Below are 27,610 nucleotides of genomic sequence, written 5' to 3'. Positions count from 1 at the left end.
CATTTTTCTGGAGTAAATAATAGCAGATAATAGTAATTATATGTCAATATCGACGTTTCTTCATTTTGCTCCCTGAGTTTTGATTCTTAACCGGTAAAAATTAAATATAAGAACAAGAATAAACATTTCTTAAGAGTGTATAAAATAAATTTAATTTCGTAATAATTTTTTGTTTTTTCAAAATTCATAAAAAAAAAATGTACAAATTATACGAAGATATCAAATATCTTAATTTTGAAATGTTACTAATAACCCTATTTTGTTTGTCCGTACATCTTGTTAGCTATTTCTGCCACCTTCAGCATTTCCTCTTCACCATCTAGCTTCAACCCATGTTCCTCTGAATGCGAGGCACTTGTTTGAGCCTCTTCTTCTCTAACGGTGGCCGAACTGGATCCCGTACTTGTCACTGTTTGATCGCCAGTTTTGGTCACCGTTTTTTCGCCACTTTCTGTCTGCTGGTTACTTTTATTTACGTCCTTTGTGCTTTTATAAGACGTATTAGAATTTCCACCGCCGCCGGATCCGCCGGATCCTCCAGCAACAACCAAATTGTTATTGCTTGTCAAACTATCAGACGTACTACCAACCACATTGTTATTCGTTTGCACGGCGCCAGTGTTAGTCGCATCGGTCTCGGCGGCGTAAGGACCAGGCTTACCTTGAGCTACGTATAAAACTAGTAGAAAACCTGCGGAAAAATAATTATATCAAACCAAATACTAATATTGTTAACTTAGGACCGTGACGCCGAAAAACTATAAAAATGGACAGTAAATAACACTAACAAATAGGCCATAGTTCTATATAATTAAGAAAGAAACATTCTCCGCTCGTCACTGTAAGTTTCGCGATGCATTTACTTATACAAGCGCGCTCATTAATTTAAGCTAGGAAGAGTTTCGTAAAACTATGTACTTACACAAACATGGCAGCAGATCAAACTTCATTCTAACAACTCGGACGGGGGCAAAAATAGAGAAATGCCTCATCGAGGCGCGAACTGGCCGATATTATAGGCTCGGAGGCCGGAAGAACTCAGGATTTGAAATTTCGAATTACAGTACACGACGACGCATCTAGGTTAGGCCTACTTTAGATGAAATTGATTCGAGAGGGCATTGGCTTCGTGTACCGGATTAATACCGGAAAAGCGGAAGCGCTAATTCATAAAACGGAAATAGGAAAAACGTATTTGCTAGATGAAAGTTTGGTGTGAAAAATGGGTCAAATTAACTTTCGACCAACAAAACGGACATTACTTTATCTTTACTATGACCATAGTCCCTTAAATGTTAGCAAGGTATAACCACCGAGAGATACAAAGGCATCCAACACGCCTAGGAATAAAATAAAAAAACCAGTAGTGTAATGCTCATCTAATTTTGCATATTTTTGGGTTCTTCCTAAGATATTTATTATCTCGATTAAGTATGAAACTAAATAAAGAGTAAAATATGTTTAATTAAATTTAAAGATTAATTGGTATTGCACTCTTAATCAGAGTCCTGCACGGGCCGGGCTTTCCACTTTTGAAAATTGTATCGGGCCGGGCCGGGTCGGGCTTTTAAAATTTTGGAAATTAACGGGCCGGGTCGGGTCGGGCTTTTAAAATTTTGGAAATTAACGGGCCGGGCCGGACCGGCCTTTTGTTCATATTTCAAAATTCGGGCCGGGCCGAACTTGATTCTCATTTAATCCAAAATTCAAATTAAAGATAATTTAAATGAGTATAAGCTTCTAAGAACAAATGTGACGAACAATTGTCGTAAGAAATGAATAATACACGACGCTAAAGCAAATACGAATTCAATTCATTGATTTTATGTAAAAAAAATATAAGAATTACAACTGCACTACGTGTAACGGGCCGGGCCTGTTCAATTCATGCAATGTGTCGGGCCGGGCTTGGTTAATGCATGTAACGGGCCGGGCCGGATCGGGCCGAAAAACCAACTATGTACTCGGACTCGGGCCGGGTTTCGGGCTTATTCAAAATGCTAAAAACGGGCCGGGCTTGGGTCGGGCCCGAAAAACTCGGCCCGTGCAGGTCTCTGCTCTTAATACATGAATCAATTTTGCCAAAAAAAAGTGTGACAGGAGTTTCCGGGATGCAATTACAATTTGTTTTGGGTCACGACGATAGCAAATATCATTTGAACCAGGAAATGAATACTCCCAGCTGCGTGTGTAAAACATAAAATAATCATTATACACATAAATTCAAATTTTGGGCAAGAATTGGACCGGAAATCAAACGAGACGTAACTGAAACGAGCTCCAAAAACCAATTTCCTATATTTGTCTAAATTAAAGTCAGATCAAAAACCTGAATGCTCTCGTCAATTTATAATCGAAGAGTTATAAGTAATTTTCAATGAAATTATAAGAATATGGGCCAATTACCGCGTCAAAATTGTCTTGGACTCAGAATCTAAGTAATCAACAGGCAATGGAGTAATGTACTTTCAGTTCCCAGTTAAGAATCGTGAAAGGATCTCTATACCATCGCGGAACAAACTTTATTGAACAAGTTGAGCTGAACAACAAATAAATAAAAGATTGAATTTTACATTGCAATCCTATTCTAACCTTATAGCATTATATACTTTCATACAATAATACAAATAGGCCAGTCCAGGAATTCAGGAAATCAGTCACTTAAGAAATTGCACTTTATTCTGTTTTCTGCTTTGAAACATGGTCGAAAATAGGCCATAATAAAGAACCCCTATTAGAAATAATGCTGAATCAGCCGTTATTAAACTGTAGTCTGCCATGCCCCGAAAATGTTTGATATGAATAAAATTACTTAAATAATATTTGTTTCTATGTGAGGTCAATGAGTCAGATATAGTGCGTGTCAAAACGGTACTTTGGGTTTTAATATGGGTACACAGGAACAAGAGATATTCAAGAAAGGGTGAGCGGACTACGTAAGCTTGACAAACACTTCTCTTAACTATCTTACCCTCCCCCCCCCCTCTAAAGCCAAAACAAAGGCTGAAAATAATTATAATGAAATGGAATCCATATCGAAGTGACAGATTTTTAATTAGTTGTTAAGACTGTTGCGTATACCTACAGTCTATAAAGGTAAAGCCAACCATAATTTCAATAATATAGAAACAAATTTGGCATTGAAAGGTTTTTATTAGAATTTTTGTTTTCATTTCAAAATTTAAAAAAAGTTACAAATCTATAAATAGAAAAAACGGTTTTCAACAAAAACGAGACATTTTCTTTTCGAACAAGTACAAATCTTAAGACTTGATCGATCGTCGACGTCTATAGGCACCCCCACCCCCACCCCCACCGCCACTCATGTCGGATCCGCTACCGTCATAGCCACTTCCATCGTAGCTACCACCACCACCTCCACTACCGCCTCCGTAGCCACCACCACCACTTGATCCTCCAAACATATTACCAAATACTGTGCCCACTTGACTTGTCGGCACGAGATACGTTGAATTCTTTCCGTACGAGGCTTGGGTTGAGGCTTGTTCTGATGTTACGGTGGACGAGCCACTGCTAGTATTGGTTTTTGTTCCAGTGTCTTGGGTGGTCACCGTTCCCGTGTTTTGATTTGATTCTTGGTTATTGATACTGGTAGTTTCGTTTTTCGCGTAGTCCGTCGATTGCTTACTGCCACCCGTATTAACGATAGTGGCTGAGTTTTTGGCGGTAACCTTATCATCCTGTCTGTTCTGCTGATTGGTAGTAGTTCCTGCGTTTGCCGCATTACTAAGATCGTTAGCGGTTTGAGCAGATGGACCACCGTATCCGGCATATCCAACATTCCATGACGTCGTCAAACCTTGAAAAAAAAAAAAAAAAACTGATTAAGGGGAATCGGAGTTCATTTAGAAAAGCAACATGATTGAATAAAGTTTAAAGTAGCTAAAAAAGTTGCATGCCATTTTGGTTGTACCCGTTATACACTTAATATCCGTATACTATATTGAACCTTTTATGAAGAGATATTTTCGCGGTTATGTTAGGGGTTCGCTAATAAATCGCTGCTAAATTTTTAAAGTCGTTTGCCATTAGTCTATTACGACTTCGGAATGGAATAGTGCATTAACTTACAAATCGCTAACAAAATCCACGTTTTCATGTCCGCTTCTATCTGAAAGGAAATGGTGAATGCGCCTCGGACGAGTTCCACGCGCCTATTTTATTATATACACTCTGATTGACTACGGAAGAATACGCCGGAAACGGTAAATGTGGCTTATTGGGTCATTGGAAATTTCAATATTTCAACCAATCAGACACGAGTTTTATTATACGCCCGCGCTGAGCTGGTGGAAAAATTAATCGACATAGCGCTATACGATCTGAACCGGAAATGAGACGCCCGGTTCATTCGCGATTAAACGTTAGGGTCAAAGACCCTCCAAAAACAGAAATCAACTTTAAAATAAAATTAAACTGTAAACCATTCACGAATACTTTCACGAAATAAGACTTTTTTATTTGTCTTAAAACTATTCACGCCTACGAAGTGTTTTTGACGTATAACACGCTGACTTTTTGGTCAGTATCCTTTCAGGGGCAGTAGCGGAGATTTTTTGGTTTATTTTCCGCCTTGTTATGCCGCGCGTGTTTTGTAAAGATCTCTAAGAAATCATAACATGAAAACGATGGTCCGGACATGGAACATTTTCGACTCAAAATCGCCTAAAGAACACCCCCATAATTTCTTACGGACAGAAAGATATAGGCTTAAACAAACCATTTGAGTCTCTTACTCTATACGCCTTTCTTATAACTCAACTATAGTAGAATCTAACCTTGTAAGGGGTAAAAGTTCTAGTAGAAAACCAGTTTTTGAACCTTAAATTGTACTCCTTCTAAGGTTGGATTCTACCATAGACGAGTCTGGTTCTTATCTATAGAAGTTGGATTAGTTGAGTTACCAAAAAGGTTGGTCAATCAAAATCAAACATTTATCCTTCATAAAATTTTGACTCAAATAGATGATTCAAAATATTTTGTCCATTAAAATAAAAGCGGCTTGAGAAGATGGGCTAGAATACGCAATAGTTAGATAAGATAGGAAATATTTGGTCATACGAAATGTATTTTATTAGTAATTAAATTAATTGTTTCTGATTTTATAGTAAAACGTGGGAATTATTTTTGACATTAGTGGAGATTTAACCTAGTTTAATCATATAAATTTAATTTGTTGACCATGGTGGGACTAAATGCAAGAAATGTTTTAAAAACGTGACGGATACTTCATGGTTATTTATTGAAAACTTAATTTAGTTTGTCTCGTACGCTTGACAAGGGGTTTCGTACCCGAAAGCTCGCAAAGTTTTTAATAAATAACTATAAAGTATCCGTCACGTTTCTAAAACATTTCTTACATTTAACCTAGTTTAAAATTCCTTTGGTTTTCTCTAAGATTACTCTAAGATTAATTCAATTTCATTTGGAAATCGGTACTCTCGAGGTAATTAGTAACTGAAATTTCTGACCTATTATCATTTCCAGTTTAGGAAATAGGTCTGTTTCGCGATCACATCCGCTTCCTCTTCCAAAAATTTAATTCCGATAAATATGTTGTGCCGGAAACGACAGAAAAATTGAGTTTAACGCGAAGGGAGGGAAAAATTTTGCTTTTGCGGAATTAGGATTCGGAGGATATAAAAGTGGATTACGCCTCCCCCGCCGAACACATTTCCTCGTCCAAGAAGAATCGTATTACAGCCTCAATATGACGAGGTTATCCGCCATACCAGCTCTAGTTGGACTTTGTAAGTCTTTTACATACGTTTACGGATTTAGTTTAAACGAGAGTCAAGAAAGAACTTAGTCCCTTTTAAATATTGTCTAGAAAGTTTAGGTACCCTTCCTTGAATTAAGTGACGCGATTCGAATTTTAGCGAAAAAGAAAAGCAGTAACCGTTTTTTCTTTCCTTTCAGTAAACTCTTGATTGCAAAGTGTTTGATGAATGACTTAACTCTGTAAATGTAATGACCCATAGATAGACCTAGGCATTTCTAGAGTTACAATTTATTGATGATATTTAAGATTGACTTTGAAAGTTTAGCGGGGATGTCTTTCTTATCCGTCCGATTTAAAAAAAAAATAACTGATTTCATTCCAATTTGCTTTTCCTTTCCGTAGGTTTGATCTTATTTGCCGTAACTTCAACTTATGGTCAAAATAGTACTGCCTCTCCGGCACCCTCGCCCCCGAGTGGTATGGGTGGTGGTGTTATCGCGTTATACACCAACCAGAAATCCGATGCCTCTGGAATGCAATCAAGTGAAAGTGGAACGACAGCTTCTACGAAGACGAACTCAGGGACCTACAACCAGGCAAAGACTGCAAGTGACAACAGCAACGAAAATGAAATAGACAGTTTTCTGAAGGATATTTCAGAAAGTTTTCATGCCGAGACTGGCATTGGCAAGAAATAATTTGTTTTTGGCCGATTTTTATATTGATTATTTTTACTTTCTTACGCCTTTGTATTAAGATAAACAATCATCTCAAAAAAAAAAAAAGAATGTTAATAAATTAAACCAAAATAAAATAAAATAATTGTAAATTTAATGAAAGGTACTTATTTTTTCAATTCTAAACAAGATAGGCATAAGTAGTAGGCGCGTACTAAGAAAGATTTTTCCAATCCACCACCATCTTAAAAAATGGCGCCCAGAAATGTAAAAAAAAATCTTCTCTATGCAACCAAGTCCGCGCGTTTCAACCGATTTTTCAACCGATTTAGTACACTGGTTTCCTTTAACCTATAGACGGGCTGAATGGTCTTTTGGGTTCGATTTGTTGCCATCTTTTTAAATGGCGGCCAGAAATTTAAAAACCCTTCTTTATGGTATAATGTCCGCGTGAAAATGTGGTTATAAATACTTCTGCATATAGAGTTCCCAATTTTTCTCCTGACTTGATAACGGGAGTTTTCCCCCGCGGTCTAAACAGGTTTCTTATTTCAATCAAAACTTTCTGACGTTAACTACAATAGTTATTATAAGGCGCTGTCGGTTAGCTGTGGCATACGGTATAGCCACTACCCCTCTATGCATAGTAAAGGGACCCACCTGTTAACAAGCCACAGGCTTAGTGTAGACAAAAGACTACAAACGTAGAATTAACGTTTCTCAAATATACCGTAAATCATAACATTTATTAAAGGTGTTTGATTGATTTCAAAATCAAACTACCTAATTGCGAGTCTGGGTTAGATATTCAAGTTGTATGTGGTTGTATTTTATTCCCATAATATTTTGATTATCTTCTTAGGGATTGAATTTCTAAAAATAATAGAAATCAACTCGATTTATATTGAAATATATAAATATATAAATATTCCATGGTCAGAAGACTCGGTTGGTGTTCTTTAAGTTGAAATAAAATATATTTATATTATTAAAATATTTGTTTCAGCATAAGTTTATAATGCCTCTAAGTAGAGAAATGGCTGCTACTCCTATGTCAATAGTGTTTGTCTGGCTTCCTTTAATGAAACCCTATACTCTCTCCGTATCATTTATCACCTCAACTTCAATAAAAAAAATTGTACTGCCTAGCCTAGCGTTTCTTTTATCCCTTTTAGAATGTTTCGGGACTGAAACCGCCTCTATCTCACGAGAAAGAGAGAGAGAGAGAGGGATTTGGGGGTTGCTTAAGTAAAATTCGTTCCCCCCCCCCAATGCTTGCCTATACGAAACGTAAAAATCTCCTTTATCGCGTTGGATGATTTTTTTTTTCACGTGACCCATTTAGTAATCGTCTCGACCGCTTGGTGGCGGCACCGCGACAGAAATTTCAAAATTTTCTCTCTTCGGATCTTAGCGCTATACGAGTTCTGACGTCACAGTAGCCTGCAGAAGATGCCCAGTTGTAACACGTATTTGTGTACTTAGAGGCATGATAAACTTATGGTTTCAGTAATTGGCGGCGTGCTAAAAAGAAATTTCCCGACAAAAATGGTTTTAAATGGCATTGTATGTCAAATGGTTTTCACAAATATATACAATTATACAGTATAAATGGTGATATTAAAATTCTTAATGACTTTTAAAGCGCAGCTATCAAACTTAAATGTTTATGAAAATTAAAATTAATTACGAAACCAGGAATACATAGATTTACTACTTGGAATCCTTAAGAGGCCTTTTTATGGGCCTGGGTGTCTGACTGAAAGGGGAGGCGGTGTAGAAACCGTCACCGTTGACGTCATGCATACTTTATTTGACGTATTTTGCGACCTGCGCCGCGACTCCCGCGACCTATGCGCGGTGAACCCGAATGTAAACATGATGCGTCGTCTGAACAAGTAGACCAAGGATTACGTTTCTAAAAAAAGGCGAGACTCGCTTTCCGTTAAAAACTCGATATTACTATTCTCACCGGGTGGAGTAAAAATTAAATTCCTTCCACTCTTCACCAAAGTTATACAAAAACAAAACATCAGTATCCCTATGCAAAGGCTTAGGGTTTAAGGGGATGTAACGTCATCTTTTCTCGAAATTATTATAGCACTCGTTTTCAATACTGAATTTCGAGCTACACTAACTTCTAAATCGTCGACTTTAGTTACAGTTAGAGAAATTTCCGCCTCAAAAACGCCGTTAACGTCAAACTATTCCAAGTTCTCGCACTTTCCGACCATTTCGGAGCCGAAACTGATGCAGACGACAGCTTAAAAGGTCATGATCTCGATCTGTCCCACACATTTGCATAACCAATGAGACGCGAGGAAGGAGGAGCAAGTGGTTTAAAAGTTTTTTGGCGCTTCCCCTCACGGTCAATCAGATATTTGTATGGGGTCTATGGCCTCTTATAGATTCCAAGTACTAAATCTATGTATTCCTGACGAAACTCATACGAATAAATAGTTGCCACACAATGTTGAGACTCAAGTTTGCTGATTCTTTTTGCCACTAGTTAAAGAGATTGGCCGAAAAATGTGTACAAAAATGCTTAGCGCTCTGGAAAGTATCTAAGATATTTTAAGTTTTGGCGCGAAAGAGAAAAAACCCAGGACTTTTTAAAAGGTCACTTTCAAATTAGGCTTAAGTTGTGAAATTTCCAGTTAAAGAAAGAAAAGTGCAAAGCGAGCGTCCAAGGCGCTACACGATCTGCTGTACTATTACTTTCAGGTGATAATATAATATTGGCAAGTTCCTTAACAATTATAACATTACTAGTAACATGAATACATGCTAGTAATAATGGCGTTTTCCTTTGGGTCCCCGCGGAGCGCTCCCATGGCGGAATAAAACTAGGAGATCCTATTCTTCAAAAACAGTCTTTAACGAAGCTGGAAACTACTACTACCATTTTTATTGCTCCTTAAGCGCTCCGCGAAGACCCAAAGGAAAACGCTATTAGTAACTTGATTTAGGTGGTTTTAGAACGTAACATTTCCTCCTTAAATGAGAATGTATATAGAGGGAAATTACGATCGTTATAGAGAAGCATCCGGTGCTTTATAATTGATAGGTCACATATCCGATCATCGAACTCGTCTACTCTACACCGGAAGCGTACAAAATAGGCTTTACTTATTTGGGTCATTTCCGGAAAAACGAATAAATCGAAAACTGTACGATTTCTAACTAGATTAAAGCAATCAAACTATTAAAAAGTCATGGACCCAACTCGGAACGCGTTTTTAATCCAATACACGTTTGCGCCGGTTAATCGAAAGGGGCGGGGTTTAAACGCCGTCACGTGAACAAGACGTCACTGAAATCAACCATCCCTCGCAGCTATTGATATACAAGTCAAAATCGAAGCGTTGGGATCTGGATCACGCCTAATCCTTATTTACTAGAGAACACGGGGTTTAAGTGCAGTTGAACGTTCCCACTACAATTAATAGTTTTTGGAACCATATATTAAAATATAGAGACTTTACCCTTAAAAACTCATTTCACTGCAAATTCCAGAACGGGAAGGACCTATATACAATGAACAGAACATTACTGTTACTCGCTTTTCTTTGCTATTGTAAGTATACGTTTTAGCTCTACTTTCAAATCAAACACTGTTAGTTTCCGCGGTTTTACTCAATCTATTATTAGAACTTTTTAAAGAAATTTCTTTAATGGTTTTCATTATTGCAAACGGGAATTACGAATTGGCCTCTAGATATTTCGCGAAAAACCACTTGAACTGTAATTTTTCAAAGACAAATATCAGCGCTCATTGAAAATCCTAATTTCAAATCAGAAATATGTATATCAACTAGGGAAAGAGGCCCTAGCGTTTAATTAAATTTGTCTAGATAAAAACTCTGTATGCCTTGCATAAATTTGAATTTGCAAGACGTAATTTAAATTGGGTTTCAAATTGCGCAATTTAATTTTAATTAGACAACATACGTATTGAGCGTCTTAAAATTACACGCAACAATAGACAGGTATCTAAGGTAGCTAAGTGATTTTCAATTGATTTTGAATTGTAGTTATAGTTCATTGGAATATGTCGTTTCGTGGATTAGTGATTATAATGAAACGATAAAATACTTTATTTATATAATTTATTTTCATTCGCTTTATTTAATTTTTTAATAACCTTTTTCTTTTATTGTTTTAGGGTTGATAGATACCAGTAGCTCCCAAGGAGAGTCAAGCAATGATACTGCAACCCCTATGAACAATAGTTCTGCAACCCCTGTGGACGGTAGTTCTCCGCCCCCTATGGACGCTGGGGAACCTACATTGCAAAAATTGATAGCTTCAATGGGGACTCTTAAGATCGTGAACAACTCAGCTTCAATGTCGCAAGGATCTCAAAATTCAAACTTTGGCACGACCGCCAACACTCAAACCGGCTCGAAAACGAGCGGAACCTCTAAGACTGCTACGAACAACGTTGCCAATTCCGAATTGAATACCGAGGCGAACCAAAAGAACGAAACGTACGGCAGCTCAAGTGAATCAGGATAGAAGATGTTACAAACTTTCAATCAATGAAGCACCGCGAGTTTTCCAAAATCTGACCAATATTTTATAATTTCTTATATTTTGTAAACTGAATAAAATTATCACCAAAAACAATAATAGTTTATGTCTGATTTTATAATTTATTTTTCTCGATAATTGTAATAACACCAAGAAGCGATATCTAGTTTACTATAGGGGAAGGTATAAATAAATTCGCCACATTTATAGTTTTATCTTCAGTCCAAACGTAGCCTGTCCGGAGTTAATCCCCGCCTCTAAATTACAACCAGCATATCATCGGTTCTTGAAAAACCTCGTCAGCGCGACGCGAATGACGAAAATTACTTGTATTTTCCGACTGAGGAGAGGCGAAATAGCCCGGCCTCCTTTTAAATCACTTCTTTTAATTTTGGAAGGGGGACTGAGACTATGGCGCGCGAATACTTAAGCATCTTATACCTTCTCCTTAGTAAACTATATATCACTTCTTGATAACACATGAGAAGGATAGGGGAAACTAGCGTTTAATGTTAAAATTTGAAATCTTAGGCATAAAAATTAAAATAATAAAGATAGGTAAGATCTAATTAAATAATATTTAGTGCTTTAGATACATTTTTTTATTATAAATTTTATGAAAATTATATACAAATTGGTTTAATTTATTGTCAGGATTAACCCAAAATTAGTGTTCAGCCATGGCTACGGAAGCTCCGATCTTAGCCAATACTTCCGCTGACCCAAAAGCGGTAGTAGTAGACTAAAATTGAAACCATGTCATAATACAACCGAGTTACTATCACAACTTAGTTCTTGGAGAATAAATGGCATGTTATCTTAATTACCGTGGAAGTTGTAGTCGAAGTAACTGTCGACGTAGTTGAATTACCTACAGTAATTGTCGTGCCCGTTGTAGTGGTAGTTGAAGTTGAAGTTGTGGTCATTCGTAATGTTTGATTTCGCTTCGAGCTGACAGTAAAGGAGCATTTACCCGCGTAACAAGGAGAGCAAGCCTTAATAAAACCGACGTATGAGTTTCATTAACCCTAACCACGGTCTCTCACTAATTACCTGAATGGCGCTACTTCCGTTTCGGAAGGGGAAAGTACTCATTGCCATTGGGTCTACTTCGATACTATCTTTAAGAGCGTTAAAGTTTGTCATTATTAAAAACAGACCGAAATGGAACATACTCTAATGACTAATCGATTGCTTAACCCATAGCCAGTAATAATTAGGCTTAACGAAGTAGGGTTAAAAAATCCAGGTAAAGGTATTGGATATGTTATACTGTTAAACATTGACAAAAGAAGCTTACTCTCCATAGGAACCTCCGATGAGGCATAAACAAACAATGTAATAGCTAAATTAACAAATTTTATATAAATTAATATAGGCCAAATATCATTCAATGTTTTATATCCTAATAAAGTTAAAAACATCTTGGCTTACCGCAAAGAACCAATCTTTGAAATTCGAACCACATTTTAATGACTTTTACAAAGTGAATTAAGAAAAAACTTTGAACACAAGCGACTACGAACGTACAGCGCGGTTAAAAATGAATGCCAAGTTACGAATTCAACCTTCAAGCTCTCTGACAGTTTTGAATTACAGTTGCGGAGCTTCGTCAATTTCCTTTTTCACAGTTGGTAAGGTTGACGAACTCCTGTAGTTTCAGACCTTTTTCGCTTCAAAATAAAATCTAGCTAGTTTCCCAACAAACATTTCATGTTTACTGTTAATAAATGGTCTATAACATTACGATTTAAGCTGTAATAGTTCCTGATTAACTCTTATATTGTAGGCCTTTCTTTGGAAAAATTTAATGGAAAACAATATCAAATCTTTCATTTAATTGTTTAGTATCAAATGTGTATAATCCAGTGAATAGTTTATTATACACAACAAGCAACATTTTTCATTTCGTTTCAATATAGGTTCCTATTCTTTGCTCTAACATTCGTCACCGCTCTACTCGCTCTTTTTTCTAGCTGTTTCTGCGGTTACCTGGTAAACAGGGACATAAGTGGACACTTCTAATACCTTAAATTAGAACTAGATCTATACAAATAAGGTCAAAGTTCAAAATAAGTATATAAATATATTGTATTCTCAATTCACATACTGCAATATACTAAAAAATATCGCAAAAAACGATCATTTCTCTTCAACCTGTAAAAATGAACGTAACCATACGCTTTATCAATACGAAACGTAGGCTTCCTAAAAGGTGTTTAACCCCGATTTACTTCCGATTCATTCATATTTCCGGTGTGGTTTTTAATTAAAATAAGGGGACAGCTCTCGGAAGTTAAAAGGCCTAAGTTAACTTGAAATCATCCGTAATTAATCATTAGATTATGACTCATTACTTCTGTAGAATTAAAAGGCGTGTTGTTTATGTCTAATTTCATAGGTCTATAATTTCTTTCGTCTGTAGTATTGTAATTTCCGGACAAAATAAGTGTCGCGTTCATTTCTTCCATCATGTATACAGTTAGGGTTCTATACAGGGTAGTAACCAGTCTTGGTAGTTGGTGTTATACAGTACTGGATATTTTTACAGTATTTACGGGCGCTAGTAGGGAAATGTACAAAGCGTTATGTAGGGGCGTGACAAGAACTATATTTTGAAGTAGTAGTCTTATTATTTCCCGGAGTAGTGATTGGGTATTGTCACGTGACTGAAAACGTGCAAAGAATCATTGGCGGATAGATTCGACAAAAATCTTGATTCCATTTCCTGGTGAATTGTTAATGTTATGCAATTCACGCATGCCCAGTAGAACTCTATTTGATCCCCCCGCCCCTTATAAAACATATTGTATACATACCTTCAAATAAAAATAAACCAAACTTACAATAACCATTAATAATTAAATAATTTAAGTTCATTTGGTTTTTTTTTCAAATTAGCTTTTTTTTCTCCACTCGCCCCTGTAAATGTACTACAATTGTTCCCTGCATGACCAAAATGGGTTAGTAGAAGTATCTAGTAGCTGGCAATTACTCACACCCTGTATATTTAACCTGTAATTAAGGGTCTTTGAACCCTGGATAGTTTGTCTATCGGAAGAGATCGACATTTTCATTTGACCTATTAAAAGTATACCGACCCTATATACGTTCCGATTTTGCCTAGTAAATTTCCCCTGAAATTGGGCTTTCAACATCCTGTTATTTCATTTCCAATATTTGTGGCGGATATGAATAAGAGGTTCGAAAAGTTTCCGCCATCCAACAAATTCATTCATTTTCAACATTAATTAAATTTCTTACAAACAAAAGAATTATAGTTCAAAATTAAAAATAATATTCGCGTCTACGGAATTCCCTTATAACACGATATATTTATTTTTTCCTTATAAGGGAAGTCTGGTTGAAAATCTTTTAAAATCTTAAATGTTTAATGCATACCTAATTTATTCGGAAATAATAATTTACTTTAAATATCAGTCGTTGTTATTTGCAAATTATCACTGAGAAATAAAGCAATTAGCAACCTATAATTAATAGACATATAACACACGTACCCTAAGCTTATAGCGTAGTCTACATATTTGCAATTAATTACATTTAAAGTCGATTAGTTTAAAAAAATTAAGTAAGTGTAAAAAACCAAATCGTTTTTTAGGCCTATACTTATGAAATGAAAATCGAAAATCGTCGAGTTTCAAATTAGAAAAAAATTGTAATTCGAAGAATATTGATTGTTTATATTCAAAACAATTACTTTTAATTTTGGACTGTTTAAATTCGTCATAGGCAGAGTGGCATTTGACCTTACCACAGGTAGAATTTTGAAACAGAGCTTCGCCATGACACTAAACTTTAAAATATCTGTAAAAAATACTTATCGAAATTGGTCAAGTCATCACGGTTTTATCTGACCCGAATTACTTCACGCCTATTCAATAATTTTTCCATATAAAATTAATTTTAATAACGAAATATAATTAATCTAAGCTCAACTTCCGCTATCAACGTCTATTTCAGTTGAGGAAGTGAAATATAAATATGTTCTTCACAGGGGAAACACATCTCACGCAAAAATAACTATACATACACTATAACCACGTTTCTCATGCCAACCCCTAAGAGTTGCGTTTCTCCGCTAAACAAATGGACTTTTCGGTTAGTCAGCTTACAGGGGTTGCACGTTTTCTTGACTTTCATAGTTAGAAAGTTTTTTTCATTTTATAACTATACCAAATTTAAACCCTTACTAACCCAATTTATACCTTAAAACCTAAAAGATATATTTTTAAAAGTCAGTAACCCTTATATTATGATTTTAATAAGTATCAAGTGGGGGTTTTTTTAATTATTAACCATTAATTATTGAAGCCAATTTAGGTTTAGCTTAAATTAAATATGACATGCGTAACCCGGAATGAATTTCTGAGAAACACGTGATCGAATTGTTCTAAAAAAAGTTTTTTGGGGCGAACGGAAAAACTGATGAAAACGGAAATCATAGAACTGACAGGTGTGTCGTTTCCTCTGGGCGCGCTAGATTATGGTAAAGGCACTTTCCGCTCGAACCGGAAACGCAACTGTCACAAAATCCAATTTAATCCGGAGTTAATCGTTTATATAAAAGGTTTAGCGCGGAACAACTCCGGATAATTTTTAATCGGTTTAGGTTAGGACCCGTTCCTCTTTGCTCCGCGTCAAACGATTCCTCGAGTCCTTAATTACAAGTCGACGACAATGGCGTCTTTCACTTTACGATTATGTTTGGTATCATTGGGTAAGTATTATATTATAGATAAAGATAACTGATAAACAAGGGTCAGATTATGCAAAAATAGTCAGGAGTTTACAGTATTTAAGCGAGTCGAAAAACCCCTTCTGTTCAGACCATATAGTTCTTCTGAAATAATAATTCTTAAGAACTTCTTAAGCTTTTTTTTTTGTTAAACGCCAACATATTTAGTCTGTTAATAATAATACTTTTGGGGATGTTTTAGTAATTTTTTGCAAAATGAATTTTATTTTTTAGCTATTCTAGCTATGTACGTACATCATACGGAAGCTATTTCCGGATTACTCGTTTTGCTGATTAATTCGCTGTAAGAAAATTATGTTTTCAATCAAGTTTCCAACTTCTCTGAAATAATTTTTTCATTTGGTCTAACATATGTGTTTTTTTCTTATTTTTCTCTTTCCAGCATAACTGCTTTGAATTCAATTTTGACAAATTTGATGAACATGACAGAGGGCCTCGGTAATGCTGCAACTAGCACTGTTAATGGCGTAGCACAAGGTGCTAACACTGCTGGACAGGCCACTTTTACTGGAGCGTCGCGAGCTACTAGCGCACTTATTGGTGAAAATCAAGTGGCCGACAGCGGAGCCAACCAATAAAATCCGACTAAACCAATGTCCTTTGTCCAACTTTATTTATAAGCCTTGTAAATGTTTACTGGTATTTAATAAACAATATTTTTAATTCATTTTCACCACCGTTCTCGAGGTTTTCTAATTTTGTTTGAACATTATCAAAAAGGACTGTAACTAAATGACTTTACTTCAAGAAATGCACAAATCGGTTAGAGGTTTTCACATTTGTGAAATAATTTATTGTTTCTTTTAAATAATGCGGGACAATAAAATAAGTAGTGCAAATATTTTACTGATAATTTAAAACTTAAATTAGGCATACATGTAAACGCAATCACGCTACATTCAATTAAAGATTTTTTGACAAAATATTGTGTTCCACATAAATGTACAATAAATAATTAGTTTTTCAATCACGCTGGCGTAAACATCTTCAAAATTCTTCGAGATATTTGGTCGTATTGATATAATTTCCGTTTAGATTAGTCAAATATATTTTCAAATCCTATAGCTCCGATTCATCTAGCAAATGGTCACGTGAACCGTACGCTCTAGTCGAATGAAATCCACCAGGATAGGAAGAATGGTTGTACGAGGACTTTGTGAAATGAGTAGAAGGCTGCAAAAATTATCAGATATGTCTTTGGAGAAGGATTGATGGTTTTGTTTTTTTAAGGCGGAAGTTCGCCTATAACGAATCCGTAGCAACGTCGGAAGTAAATTTTTCGGTTCAATTTAAGCTTTGATTTCTTCGTAAGGTATCAGAATTTTTACATTATGTTGAAGAGTTAGTCGAGTTGCATGCAGTGTTTCTTCTGTATGTCCATTAGGCCTGATTATAATTCTTTAATTTTTTAGGTTTGTTCATGCAGCGAATACTTCATAATTTGCAGCGTTAGTCTTATCAAGTGACGTCGTAAAGTTAAAGGTGAATCAGTTACATGCGGGTTTGGCTGTTTTTCAGTTGCAGTTATTTTTTTCTTTAATTTTACGCAAATAACTTGGAAGTAAATGTTATAAAGGATTTTTCTAATATCTTCGCGGCTAGATAAGGAATTCGTTATAGACGAACGAGCAAAAATCAAAAGTGGTCAAATTTTCTTCTTACAGCATTTTTCCACTTTATTCAACGCAAAAAAAAAAAATTAATTACAATTTTTATAAGTACAATCGAAAAGTCTTGTTTTGTGTTTTTACGAAAAAAAGAACGCAACGAGAAATAAAAGATTCGACAGAGTATAAAATGGACGTTCCGATTTTCGTGGTATTATTTTTCCCTTATATAGCTTTCTTATTTAAAAAACCGAGGGGGTAGGTAGTGTGTTTTTGTAGAATAGAAGCTGGAAATTTACGATAAGAAGCTATATAGCGCGAACGTTTAAATAATAAAATAGTTTATTCCTCCTCGGCGACCTTGCCCTTAGAGCGGGGCTTGGAAGCGATTGGCTGCGCGTACATCCGATCGGAAGACGAGATAGAAGACAGACAACAGTGTAGAGAGAGACAGAGTTCAGAGGCGCGCGTCAAGAAAACGGAAATCGGAAAAGAAAGAATACCATCGTATTTTAGAAAAAGAAGACGACGGAGTAGGCTTTATGCTTAAGACTAAATGAAGGAAAAAAATTATTGTGTACTCACGCCTGGGCTCATGCCTCTTCCGGCGGAAGCGGAACTACGGTTCCTGGCGCGCAACTTGGCCAAAGCATTCTCGGACATGTCGGCTCTCTCCTCGGCATCCTCCAACTCCTGTTGGACCTTGCGGAATTTAGCCAAGTTCAGGGCAGCGATTTCTTCCTGCAGTTCGGATGAAATTATGTTTTTATTCAATAAACATAGTTCTAGAGTTCCGGAGATTATTTAACGGGTACTTACGGCTTCTTCGATCTGCCTCTTGTAAGTCTTGATCTTTTGTTGGAGTTTGTCGACGAGATCTTGCATACGTTCGTGGTTCTTGCGTTCCTCCTCGGACTGGAATTGCAGTTCCTTGACGCGGCGGTCGGCCTTGCGCAAGTTCTTGGACGCGTCGCTGTGGCGGCGTTGCTCGTTGTCCAATTCGTTCTCGAGCTCGCGGACCTTGGATTCCAATTTCTGGATGATCTTCTTACCTCCCTTGAGGGCGGCGGCTTCGGCCTCGTCCAAACGGACTTGCAAGTCCTTGAGTTGTTGCTCCATGGCCTTGCGCATCTTCTCTTGTTGTTGGGCATGCTCTTGTTCGGCGCGGAGCTCGTCGGCAAGACGAGCAGCATCGACCATGGCCTTCTTGGCCTTCTCTTCGCTCTGCTTGGCCTCGTTCAACATCTCGTCCAAGTCGGCTTGCAAAGCTTGTTGTTCGCTCTCCAACTTCCTCTTGGCCATCGAGATGGAAACGTTCTGGGCGGACAATTCGTTGACTTGTTCGTGAAGGTCGGCCAACTCGGTTTCGGCTGATCGCCTGGCACGGTCGGCTTGCTCCAAAAGCTGTCGGCTTTCCTCGAGCTCGCCGTGAAGGGCGTTGCATCTCCTATCGGACATGGCGAATTGTTCGCGGATCTCGTCCCTGGACCTCTGTTCTTCTTCCAAGGCTTGTTGAAGCTCTTTCAAGCTCTGTTGGTACTTCTTCAAGTTCTTCTGGGCGTCGGCGTTGGCCTTGTTGGCGTGATCCAAAGCGATCTCCAACTCGTTGATGTCGCTCTCCAACTTCTTCTTCAAGCGAAGGGCCTCAGCCTTACCCTTGGCCTCGGCTTCCAAACTGGCTTGCATGGAGTCCAAAGCGCGTTGGTGGTTCTTCCTAGAATAATGAAATTTTCATCGCCTTTAGTACCGTGAAATCAAAATAAATTCTAAATTTAAAGGAATCTTACCTGGTGTTGTCGAACTCTTCCTCCTTCTCTTGGATGCGCCTATCGATCTCCTGTCGGACTTGAGAAAGCTCAAGTTGAGCGCGGAGAACCTTGTTCTCCTCCTGTTCAAGAGCGGCCTCAGCCTCCTCGAGAGCGGCTTGGAGTTCCTCCTTCTCCATCTCCAATCGCTTGCGGCTCTTCTCGAGCTCGTGGACGCTTCGTCCGCCTTCTCCCAACTGGTCGCACAAGTCCTTGATCTCGTCTTGCAAGTTCTTGTTCTCGCGCTTGACGGCCTCGTTTTGCTCTTGGCTTTCCTCGTAAGAAGAGCGTAGCTTGAAGACTTCGGTGGAGTAGTTGCGGCATTCCTTCTGGGAAGCGTCGAGTTCGGCAGCCAAGTCGTCGACCTTCTGCTTCCATTCGGCGATGATCTTGTCGAAGGAACGTTGCTTCTTCTCCAAGCTTGCGGCCAAAGAGTTGGCGCGCTCGACCTCGATGGACTGGTCTTCGAGCTCGCCTTGCAAGCGGGTCTTGGTCTTTTCCAATCCGCTGCACTTGGCGTTCAATTGCTCGATGGCCTCCTCGGCCTCTTGCAATTTGATCTGCAACTTCTTCCTGGATTCCTCGAGTTCCTCGAGACGAGCGAGACCCTCGCTCTCGTACTTGTTGCGCCATTGTTGGACTTCGGCGTTGGCCTTGCTCAACTGCCTCTGGAGATCAGCCTTAGCTTCTTGTTCCTCTTCCATTTGTTCTCGGAGTCCGTCCAAGTCGTGCTCGACGTTACGGAACTTGCCCATAACGCTGGCGCGCTCCTAACAATATTTAGTGCAAATGATCAGTAACCATTCTACAAAACATTAAGGACTAATTAATTACCCTGGCTTCCTCATCGGCGGTCCTCCTGGCCTCGTCGAGCTGAGCTTGCAAGCTAGACTTAAGTTTGGAAAGCTGGCTGACTTGGGATTCAGCCTCCTCGAGTTGCCTCTGCATATCGGCGTTCTCTTGAGCCAACTTCTTCTTGGCACTGTCGAAGTCTCCCAATGTCCTGTTGGTCTCATCCAATTTGTTTTGAACGTCGGAAAGTTGAACCTCCAACTGTTTGGCTTGTTTCTCGGCATTAGCCTAGTTATCGCGAAAACCCAACATCGTTAAGAAAAACCTACGTTCTGATCAAGTACCGAAGAGGGTTAGGACACACGTCAACATTTGTATCATAAACTATAAACGAAACGGGTTAAATGCAAAGGGTTTTAGTTCCTTCTTAACTTTATAACTAGCCTTATCACGAATAAAAATATGGTTAGATCGTGCGTACGAAAAACGACTAATAATGATTTAAAAACAATGTTGTATTTGAATCTTTCATTTTCACATCGTGCCGAGGAAAAAATTACCTGGTTTTTGTTGGCATGATCCAAAAGGGCTCTTAAGTCTTCAACTTCGGCACCAATGGTCGCTCGCTCTTTATCAACTCTGTTTTATTTGTTTATAACAGACCAATAAACGGCGGACCATTGCGAAGTTTCGAAGGGAATTGTGCGTGATAGAATGAAGGTGGGGAAAAGAGAAAAAGGGCACAAACAATCATGTGACTGGTGCACGGACGAGTGCGGTATATCACCCGAGATAAAAATATAATCCCTGATTTAACTTTGATGATTTTGTGTGGATTACGTGGTCAGTAGACAGGATAGAGTAATACGCATGCGCCAGATAATAGAAAATGATAGACGCGCAAAAATGGGGACGAACCAAAAAGTGTCCAAAAAAAATGTAGAAGACTCAAAAAGTTCGTACAAAAACAAAAAGGTAAACGGAAACGTGTAAACTTCGACGTGGTAACGTGGTAACTGGTAAAAGCAGCATGAAATTAGCCCAAGCGAGATCATAAACGCGTACGCGAACTTGTACTAATAGCTTAGTTAACAAAGTCACCTAATGTAACCCGCTTGAAATACAAGCGCGCGTTTGCAGTATTATTCGCTTTCTCCTAGATTTTTAACAGTTCGGTTACTAATCCAGGAGTTTATTAAATTGCGAAAAGCTTAGTGACATAGTCTCGCTTTAAGCTTTTGACATTTCCGTGTGGCCGCTTAGTTTACCTTATCTTTGTTAACATGGTCCACGCTGGAGCGAACGTCATCGAGTTCGCCCTTGAGTTGAGATTTCTCTTTCTCGAGTCTGATTGACGAATTTTCGAGAAGCGGGAAGCGTAAAATTACGAAGCAGCGGCGAAGAGTAGGGTTAGTAGGCGCAAATAGAGATGAGAAAAATAGTACCGAAAAAATAAAGATAGAGAAAAGTATAGATCTCTGCGAAGACGAAAATAAGCCAACAAAAAGTGGGTCGCGATTTCCACAATCAAAGTGGTTCAAAAATATAAAAATAACAAAAAAATGGCCGCCCGCGCGATTTCGCTTAAATTAATTTCAAAGTTATTTTTATATTAAAATTAGAAAGCTTTGTGTTATCGAATTAATTATTATAATATTAAAAAGCGGTCTAATATTAAACCCAGAATGACAAGTACAATAAACCAGGATATTGTATACATATTTATCAAGTGACCTTCATTTACCCCTTAAACATCACGTGATAGATTGACGTGTTATATCCCAGTTTTAAAATTTGTAACTTTGTCATCCATGATTAAAAATTATTAATTAATCTTTTAGTAGCTAATGAAACGTTACTTTTTTGAGTAAAATATGTATATTAATTTGTTTCGTAGGTCTGACATATCTTACATCGTATGAAATACCCTTAATAACCCAACTTTAAATATTAATTAAAATAACTTGAGATTGTAGGTTAGCGAGTTTTTACCTGGCCTTGTGCTTGTTGAGAACATCGACTTGTTCGGTAAGCTCGGAAACTGCGTCGTTGTGCTTTTTCCTGAGAGCGGAGACAACTTGTTCGTGTTGCAAGTTGGATTCCTCCAAATCGCGTCTCAACTTTGACATCTCAGCCTCACGCCTCTTGTTGAGGTCAACCTGAGCGGAAGTGGCACCACCAGCCTCCTCCAACCTTTCGCTCAACTCCTCGATCTCGCGAGCGAGATCGGCACGTTGCTTCTCAGCCTATAATCCGAGTTAATCCCGCAAGTTAGAATTAATTATCCATAATCCTAACGTCTTTCAGAATATTTACCTTAGCTCTGGCTTGCCTCTCAGCCTCGAGTTCCTCCTCGAGCTCTTCAATGCGGCCCTAATAACACATGAAAGGGTTTTCTTAAAAATGGTCTCCTACAGAGCCACTAATCTTTTTCCCAAGAGAAAGTTGCTTGTCAAAATTCGAGGTTTCTCAGTAGAGTTTGGGAGATTTGGTTTGGAGAATTTTAAGCTTATTTTTTTAGAGTTTTACAATGACTGTTATGATTTTGACAAGTTTTCAAATCTTGTGGCGAATTTTCCCAAAAGAGCTTCAAAAACCCCAGCGTTAAATGCTTTGGGTTACTATAATTAGCTTCTCTAAGTTAGTCTAAATTTTTATACAATTGTTAAGTAGTCTCGGAATTTGGTAATAAGGTCTCGTACCTCTCGATAAATACAGCTTCAAATTCCAGCTAACTTTGTAAAGTTAAAATTAAATATCAAGCTTGTCTAAAAAGTATTTTTAGAATAACGGTTTTAATGATTAAAAAGCGTTTTGTCATACCGTAATTCTGTCATGCCACTGCAGAAGCGTATTCCCGTTGTAATAGAGATCACTACCAAGCAAAGCGCATATGATTTAATACTTAAGTGAATTTATTCTCCTCTAAGCCTACTTCGTAAAGAAAATGCACGCTTTTCGGTGACGAGGTGAAAACTGGTTCCTGCGCCAATCGCATGACTTTTTTGCTGGTAGCGCTAAGTCCGGAACTCGGGGACATATATGGTCCTTTCAGTAACGGATAAAAAGTACTATCCAGCAAGGATTCACCCACGGTCTTGCGCAGGATAATCCCGGAACCGGGCGGAGGCAATGGTTTTGAAGGCGCGGACCCCACACTTTTCAATCTGGAATCCCTCACTTTCGACGCTTCGGAAGGTTCCGATAAAACTTGTTCGATACGATCTTTTAACGAAGCCCGTTTGTAAGTCAGATCGGACCGTTCAATCGGGACCGCTTCCGCGACTAAGTCGGCTTCCACGCCATTAACCACAGCGATATTTTCGGCAGACATCACGAGCTAATCAGGCCGCCCTAACTTCGGAAATATTGTTTCGACTTAAAGTCTTCGCGTCGACTTTATTTTAAAACAATCGAAAGCTGCTTAGCTATTATTCGTTTAAACAATTCTAAAAATTGTATCGGTTTAAAGCGACTGTACTAATACGATTCATTCGTTCGATAAGGAAGGAAGGAAGGCGCGAGACAAAGAGCAATCGACCGAACTCCGATCCGCACCGAGATGAAGAGACCGAAGTTGGAACTGACTCGAAACGAGGAAAATGTTTTCCCACTTTCCTTAACTTGGCTAAAGTTCCAAAAAGGAGGATGACTCGTAGGTGATGACTTTATCTCCTCATCTTGAGCCCACTTCCATCCCCCTCATCCCTTGGCACGAGATACTTTTAATAGACCCAATGGGGAGTCAGGGTATGGGTGAATCACGTTATCCTAGAGTTTTCGCGGGGGTGGAAACTCGGTTCCAAAAGCAAAATGGTGGGTAGGAATCCGTGTCAAGAATTAATTTTCCACCCTCAGCCTCTCCGTTTATGGTAGGCAACAACTTTTCCCTCGAGATAACTTTTGAGGGGGAATATTTGCTTTTTTAAAACTTCCCTTTTTAAATTTACTTTGGAAATTTTCCCCAATTTTTTTTTCAATGATCTAAACTACCTAGTCTAGAGCGCAGCCTTCAAATGTGTAGGTGTTGAGTTGGATTAACGATGTCTATACTTATATTTAGAACAATTTCGAAACAAAACTTCAAAATGACAAACGATCTATCGATTGCCAACTCTATAATTACCGAGGGACGTTCCAAGAATTTAATCATTAGATAATTTGGGGTTTCCCCTATTAATCTGGCGAACGCTGAATCCTATAGTTAAAATGTAAAGTATCTGCTTTTAACTAAATATCAGTTAACGGTTCTGAGTCGACTAACTCTTCCGTCATTAATTTTCAACAGTTGTCGTTTCACCGTGACTCTTTTCGCTTGTTTTAGTCTAAAATTGTATTTATCCACGCGAGAAACGAAGCCAAACAAACCTATTTATGTTAGTTTAAGCTCGGTTCTCGCCAAATGTCGAGATATGCCGAGTAACTGACTCAAAAGAAGGGTATTTTTCGTCGCCCAGATTTCTTTTTAAAAAACGGCATTCTATTTATAAGTAATCTAACAGCGGTTCTCTCTGTCTATAGATACCCGAGCAATTACTTTCCTCCGTTCCACCAAATGTATTTTTGGGATGCGATCCAAAAAGGTTCGGATAACGGTGCCATGGTCTCCCGTCATCGAAAGCGTGCAGCGGCACCCTTCATCTCGAAATCTCTAACAATATGGTCTAAGACCGAGATAGTTCAAAACCTCTAGTCCGTGTTATAACTAATATTACCAGGTATTTGACCCTTGTTAAGCCTAATTTTTGAAGCTCTCGGAAAGTTCGAATTGGTTTAAAAGTGGTCACAGACCTGCAACTCCTTGATTTGTTTCTGGAGCTTGGCAACCAAAGATTGCTCATCCTCCAACTTGGCGGCCAAGGCGAGGATTTCCTTGTCCTTCCTTTGGATGGTCTGTTCCAATTCCTTCTTGTTCTTCTCGAGGTCGGCGACAGCCTCCTGGGCCAACTTCAAGTCACCCTCGACCTTCCTCTTGGTCTTCTCAATGTCAGCGCGCAATTTCTTCTCGCGTTCCAATTGGTCCTCGAGCTAGTGGTCAAGTAAGGGTATTCAAATTTGCTTAAGCTACGTGTTTTTACTGATATTTGGATTATAGGATTGTAGAGAATGGTGTACTGACCTCATCGAGAGTGGTTTCCAACTTAGCCTTGACTTTGTTGAGGTGATTAACCTTATCCTCGGAAGCTTGGAGATCCTCGGCGGTCTTCTGGCTGACCTCTTGCAAGTGCTTCTTCTCCTTGTTCAACTTGTTGATGAGCTCATCCTGGTGGGCAATCTCGTCATTCAAGTTGCGGATTTGGTGGTCCTTGGTGGCCTTGTCTTGCTCAGCCTGTTTTAGGTTGTGCGTTATTTAGACTTTGAAACTGAAGAATTTCAGAAAACGTTAATTAAGATAATTTTAACCTTTTGGATGGTGAGTTCCAAGTCTTCGATGTCCTTCTTGAGACCCGAAACCTCGGATTCCAACTTCTTCTTGCCCTGGTTCAAGTTAGTGTGGGCATCTTCCTCGTGGGAAAGTCTGTCTTGAAGATCCTATTAATACAGAAACATTCCACGGATTAAATTCAAAATTCCCTTAATCGGGCAATTAATGATTTAATTGGATTTTCTTTTGGTATGGCCTAGCGTAGAAAATTCTTCGTTTCTATTTTTAAATCTAAGGCCCTTCTCCTATTAGAGGAGCCTAAAATCCATCGCATTAAGTGAATCGAAAAAAATCTATTTCTAAGAGTTAAGATAATCAAACGCGTCGATTTTTCTACTTCCAATCTCGAATTTGGACTGCATCCAAAATAGTTTTGCTAGTTTTCGACATACGTACAACCAACCTCCTTGACTATATTTTAATCAAAGAAAGAGGGTTTTTGACGATTTTTATCCTATTTTTTTAACGGGGTTGGTGAAATATTTTTGGCATAAATCTGAACTACATGAAAGGGAGCCTTGGGGAAAAAATTCCCCCGCGCTGGCGTCGCCAATCTTTAGACTAGACTCTCTCGTGACATATCGCTGAACGACACCTGTTTTACGAAGATGACTAGTTTTCCAGAAAGGAATTTTTAGACAAGACCTAAAATGGGGCCAGGGGCTCCCCTTTCCTCTAATCTATAATTAGCTTGGTACTACGATTTTTAAGAAAGTAACAAAATTTACTTAAGAATTTTTTGGAAGATATTACTTAGGTTACGGCGACATATAAATATGTATTTAAGCCTAAAAATTATTACGGAACTTGGTGCGGTACTTACAGCGAGCTGGCTCTCCAAGTCGGTCTTCTGGGTGATGACCCTCTGGAGCTTCTCCTCAAGATCTCCGGATCCGGACCTCTCGCTCTCCAACCTACTGAACATTTCGTTCTTCTCCTGGATCAACTTGAGATTCTGAGCCTCCAACTCCTTCCTCAACTTCTCCTCCTTGACGAAGGCCTCGTGCTCGGCCTTAACTTTCTCCTCGAGGGCCTTAAGTTCGTCCTCAACCTTGGCCATGGTGAGCAAAGGCTTGACCTGCTCGTCGGGATCATCCGCGGGTGGAGGAGGAGTAACGGGAACGGGAGCAACGGGAACAACGGGAACTTCGTTAGGTTCTTTAACTTCGTTACTACCTTTTTTATAAGCCGCTTCCGTGATAAATGTGTCCCCCTTTTTCAAGCTCACAACATGATCAAGTTTGGGTGTTGGAGGTTCGCTAATACCGTTTGTAATCGGTTCGGTACTTCCTTCGATATCATTGGTCAACATCGCCGCCGATTCGGCCACGGCTTCAACCATAGCCTTCTCCTTCTTCTTACCGCGGGTTTTCGTTTCAGACGCAATTTTGAAGCTTTAACTTCTCGAACCGACTCGAAACTTAAGCACTAATTCCCTCAATCGAGTAGTGGTATAAAATCGGAGATATTCCTCTCGTTCCGTAGACACGTTAATATACGATCCTTATCTTTAATTTAATTATATTAATTAATTAAACTTCCCCGAATTATTTCGTTTGATATACTAAAAGCCAAAAGTCGTGAAAAGAAAATAAAAAATAAAATTCGTTCGCGGAAATAGTAGAAAAATTGGTATAAAAATAACTATCTATTAAAATGTCGCTCGAAAAAAAATCGAAAATCGTTAAAATGAAGCAAAATGAAAAAGTTCGAATTCAATTGGCCAATAATAATTGGGAATTTAAAGATAGAACCTGCGAGATGCGAGACTTAATATTCCGATTCAATTATGCACCGAGGTATTCCAGGGAATATTGGAGAAATATGAGGCACACTTCTCGCGTTGAAGCTTAGTGGAAGCTCAGAGCGTAGAAGAGGTCCCTCGCGACTGATCTTCCAGACTCGCCACACTAACTCGTCAAACTCAAAGTGAAAGATTATCCCCGGCTACCGTTAGCTACTCTTAACTTTACCCCAAAACTCATCATAGTAAAAATAAGTTGCGTGACGTCTCATCCATAACTTGGACCAATGAGAAGCGAAAGCTCTTATTTCCTCCCCCCTCGTTCCCTTTCCCCTTCTATCAGAAGCTTGGAAGAGCTAGAGTTTAACTAGTTTCCAAAATTGCGCGTCTTATGTCTTAGATATATCCATGTCGGGATGGCTTAAGTCTAACTCCCACGCCTCCCGGTTGGTTCATTTTTAGGTCACATCTCTCCCGTTTCCCATTAGTTTCTCTACCTGTAAAAGC

At 38.5% G+C, this 27,610-nt stretch overlaps 8 protein-coding genes across 37 annotated transcripts in view; 2 read left to right on the top strand and 6 right to left on the bottom strand.

The window, feature by feature from the left end:
• Window positions 1–125: 125 nt before the first annotated feature.
• On the bottom strand, window positions 126–1,830 carry LOC149661367 (uncharacterized). The gene is made up of 2 exons (XM_089842879.1): window positions 923–1,830; window positions 126–691 (listed from the first exon to the last, which is right to left on the bottom strand). Exons 1-2 carry the CDS (start codon window positions 990–992, stop codon window positions 255–257), a joined length of 507 nt encoding a protein of 168 aa, XP_089699005.1. The 5' UTR covers window positions 993–1,830; the 3' UTR covers window positions 126–254.
• Window positions 1,831–3,148: 1,318 nt separating this feature from the next.
• LOC149661365 (uncharacterized) lies at window positions 3,149–8,652 on the bottom strand. Of its 2 annotated transcripts, none has more exons than XM_089842872.1 (2): window positions 8,393–8,652; window positions 3,149–3,820 (listed from the first exon to the last, which is right to left on the bottom strand). In XM_089842872.1, exons 1-2 carry the CDS (start codon window positions 8,451–8,453, stop codon window positions 3,264–3,266), a joined length of 618 nt encoding a protein of 205 aa, XP_089698998.1. In that variant the 5' UTR covers window positions 8,454–8,652; the 3' UTR covers window positions 3,149–3,263. The 2 variants fall into 2 exon arrangements, with proteins under 2 accessions (XP_089698998.1, XP_089698999.1); XM_089842873.1 differs by lacking the exon at window positions 8,393–8,652 and adding an exon at window positions 4,093–4,148.
• Window positions 5,697–6,582, top strand: LOC149661366 (uncharacterized). The gene is made up of 2 exons (XM_089842874.1): window positions 5,697–5,771; window positions 6,146–6,582. The coding sequence occupies exons 1-2, from the start codon at window positions 5,732–5,734 to the stop codon at window positions 6,439–6,441; spliced, it is 336 nt and encodes a 111-aa protein (XP_089699000.1). The 5' UTR covers window positions 5,697–5,731; the 3' UTR covers window positions 6,442–6,582.
• A 924-nt stretch (window positions 8,653–9,576) lies between the features above and the next one.
• Window positions 9,577–11,050, top strand: LOC149661364 (uncharacterized). Its single transcript, XM_089843862.1, has 2 exons — window positions 9,577–9,997; window positions 10,586–11,050. The coding sequence occupies exons 1-2, from the start codon at window positions 9,958–9,960 to the stop codon at window positions 10,936–10,938; spliced, it is 393 nt and encodes a 130-aa protein (XP_089699988.1). The 5' UTR covers window positions 9,577–9,957; the 3' UTR covers window positions 10,939–11,050.
• Window positions 11,051–11,517: 467 nt separating this feature from the next.
• LOC149661363 (uncharacterized) lies at window positions 11,518–12,607 on the bottom strand. Its single transcript, XM_089843861.1, has 5 exons — window positions 12,388–12,607; window positions 12,254–12,298; window positions 12,007–12,074; window positions 11,781–11,948; window positions 11,518–11,695 (listed from the first exon to the last, which is right to left on the bottom strand). The coding sequence occupies exons 1-5, from the start codon at window positions 12,419–12,421 to the stop codon at window positions 11,621–11,623; spliced, it is 390 nt and encodes a 129-aa protein (XP_089699987.1). The 5' UTR covers window positions 12,422–12,607; the 3' UTR covers window positions 11,518–11,620.
• Window positions 12,608–16,525: 3,918 nt separating this feature from the next.
• Window positions 16,526–27,610, bottom strand: part of Mhc (myosin heavy chain) — a 34,356-nt gene continuing 23,271 nt past the window's right edge. For 22 of the 29 annotated variants that reach the window (XM_089842870.1, XM_089842866.1, XM_089842854.1 and 19 more), the window contains exons 20-31: window positions 26,183–26,437; window positions 25,338–25,466; window positions 25,054–25,263; window positions 24,726–24,962; window positions 22,251–22,307; window positions 21,927–22,180; window positions 20,495–20,573; window positions 19,977–20,222; window positions 19,125–19,912; window positions 18,157–19,051; window positions 17,923–18,078; window positions 16,526–16,903 (exon numbers count right to left, since the gene is read on the bottom strand). In XM_089842870.1, the coding sequence (XP_089698996.1) occupies window positions 16,790–16,903; window positions 17,923–18,078; window positions 18,157–19,051; window positions 19,125–19,912; window positions 19,977–20,222; window positions 20,495–20,573; window positions 21,927–22,180; window positions 22,251–22,307; window positions 24,726–24,962; window positions 25,054–25,263; window positions 25,338–25,466; window positions 26,183–26,437 (3,420 nt within the window). In that variant the 3' untranslated portion in view covers window positions 16,526–16,789. Of the gene's footprint in view, window positions 16,904–17,397; window positions 17,731–17,922; window positions 18,079–18,156; window positions 19,052–19,124; window positions 19,913–19,976; window positions 20,223–20,494; window positions 20,574–21,202; window positions 21,282–21,926; window positions 22,181–22,250; window positions 22,308–24,725; window positions 24,963–25,053; window positions 25,264–25,337; window positions 25,467–26,182; window positions 26,438–27,610 lie in introns of those variants that run through there. The other 7 variants (XM_089842864.1, XM_089842862.1, XM_089842861.1 and 4 more) reach the window with 2 other exon arrangements.
• On the bottom strand, window positions 22,770–23,665 carry LOC149661362 (uncharacterized). The gene has a single exon (XM_089842871.1). It carries the CDS (start codon window positions 23,266–23,268, stop codon window positions 22,840–22,842), a length of 429 nt encoding a protein of 142 aa, XP_089698997.1. The 5' UTR covers window positions 23,269–23,665; the 3' UTR covers window positions 22,770–22,839.
• LOC149661361 (uncharacterized) lies at window positions 26,444–26,884 on the bottom strand (the record flags this gene model as incomplete). Its single annotated transcript, XM_089843622.1, has 1 exon — window positions 26,444–26,884. A coding segment is annotated over exon 1 (258 nt), but the record flags the coding sequence as incomplete, so codon positions are not given.

Source organism: Phalangium opilio, unplaced genomic scaffold (genome assembly GCF_054372755.1).
Source record: "Phalangium opilio isolate 3A_F unplaced genomic scaffold, DU_Popi_V2 ptg000070l_1, whole genome shotgun sequence".
NCBI classification, from domain to species: Eukaryota; Metazoa; Arthropoda; class Arachnida; order Opiliones; family Phalangiidae; genus Phalangium; species Phalangium opilio.
This window is presented reverse-complemented; position numbering and strand designations above follow the sequence as displayed.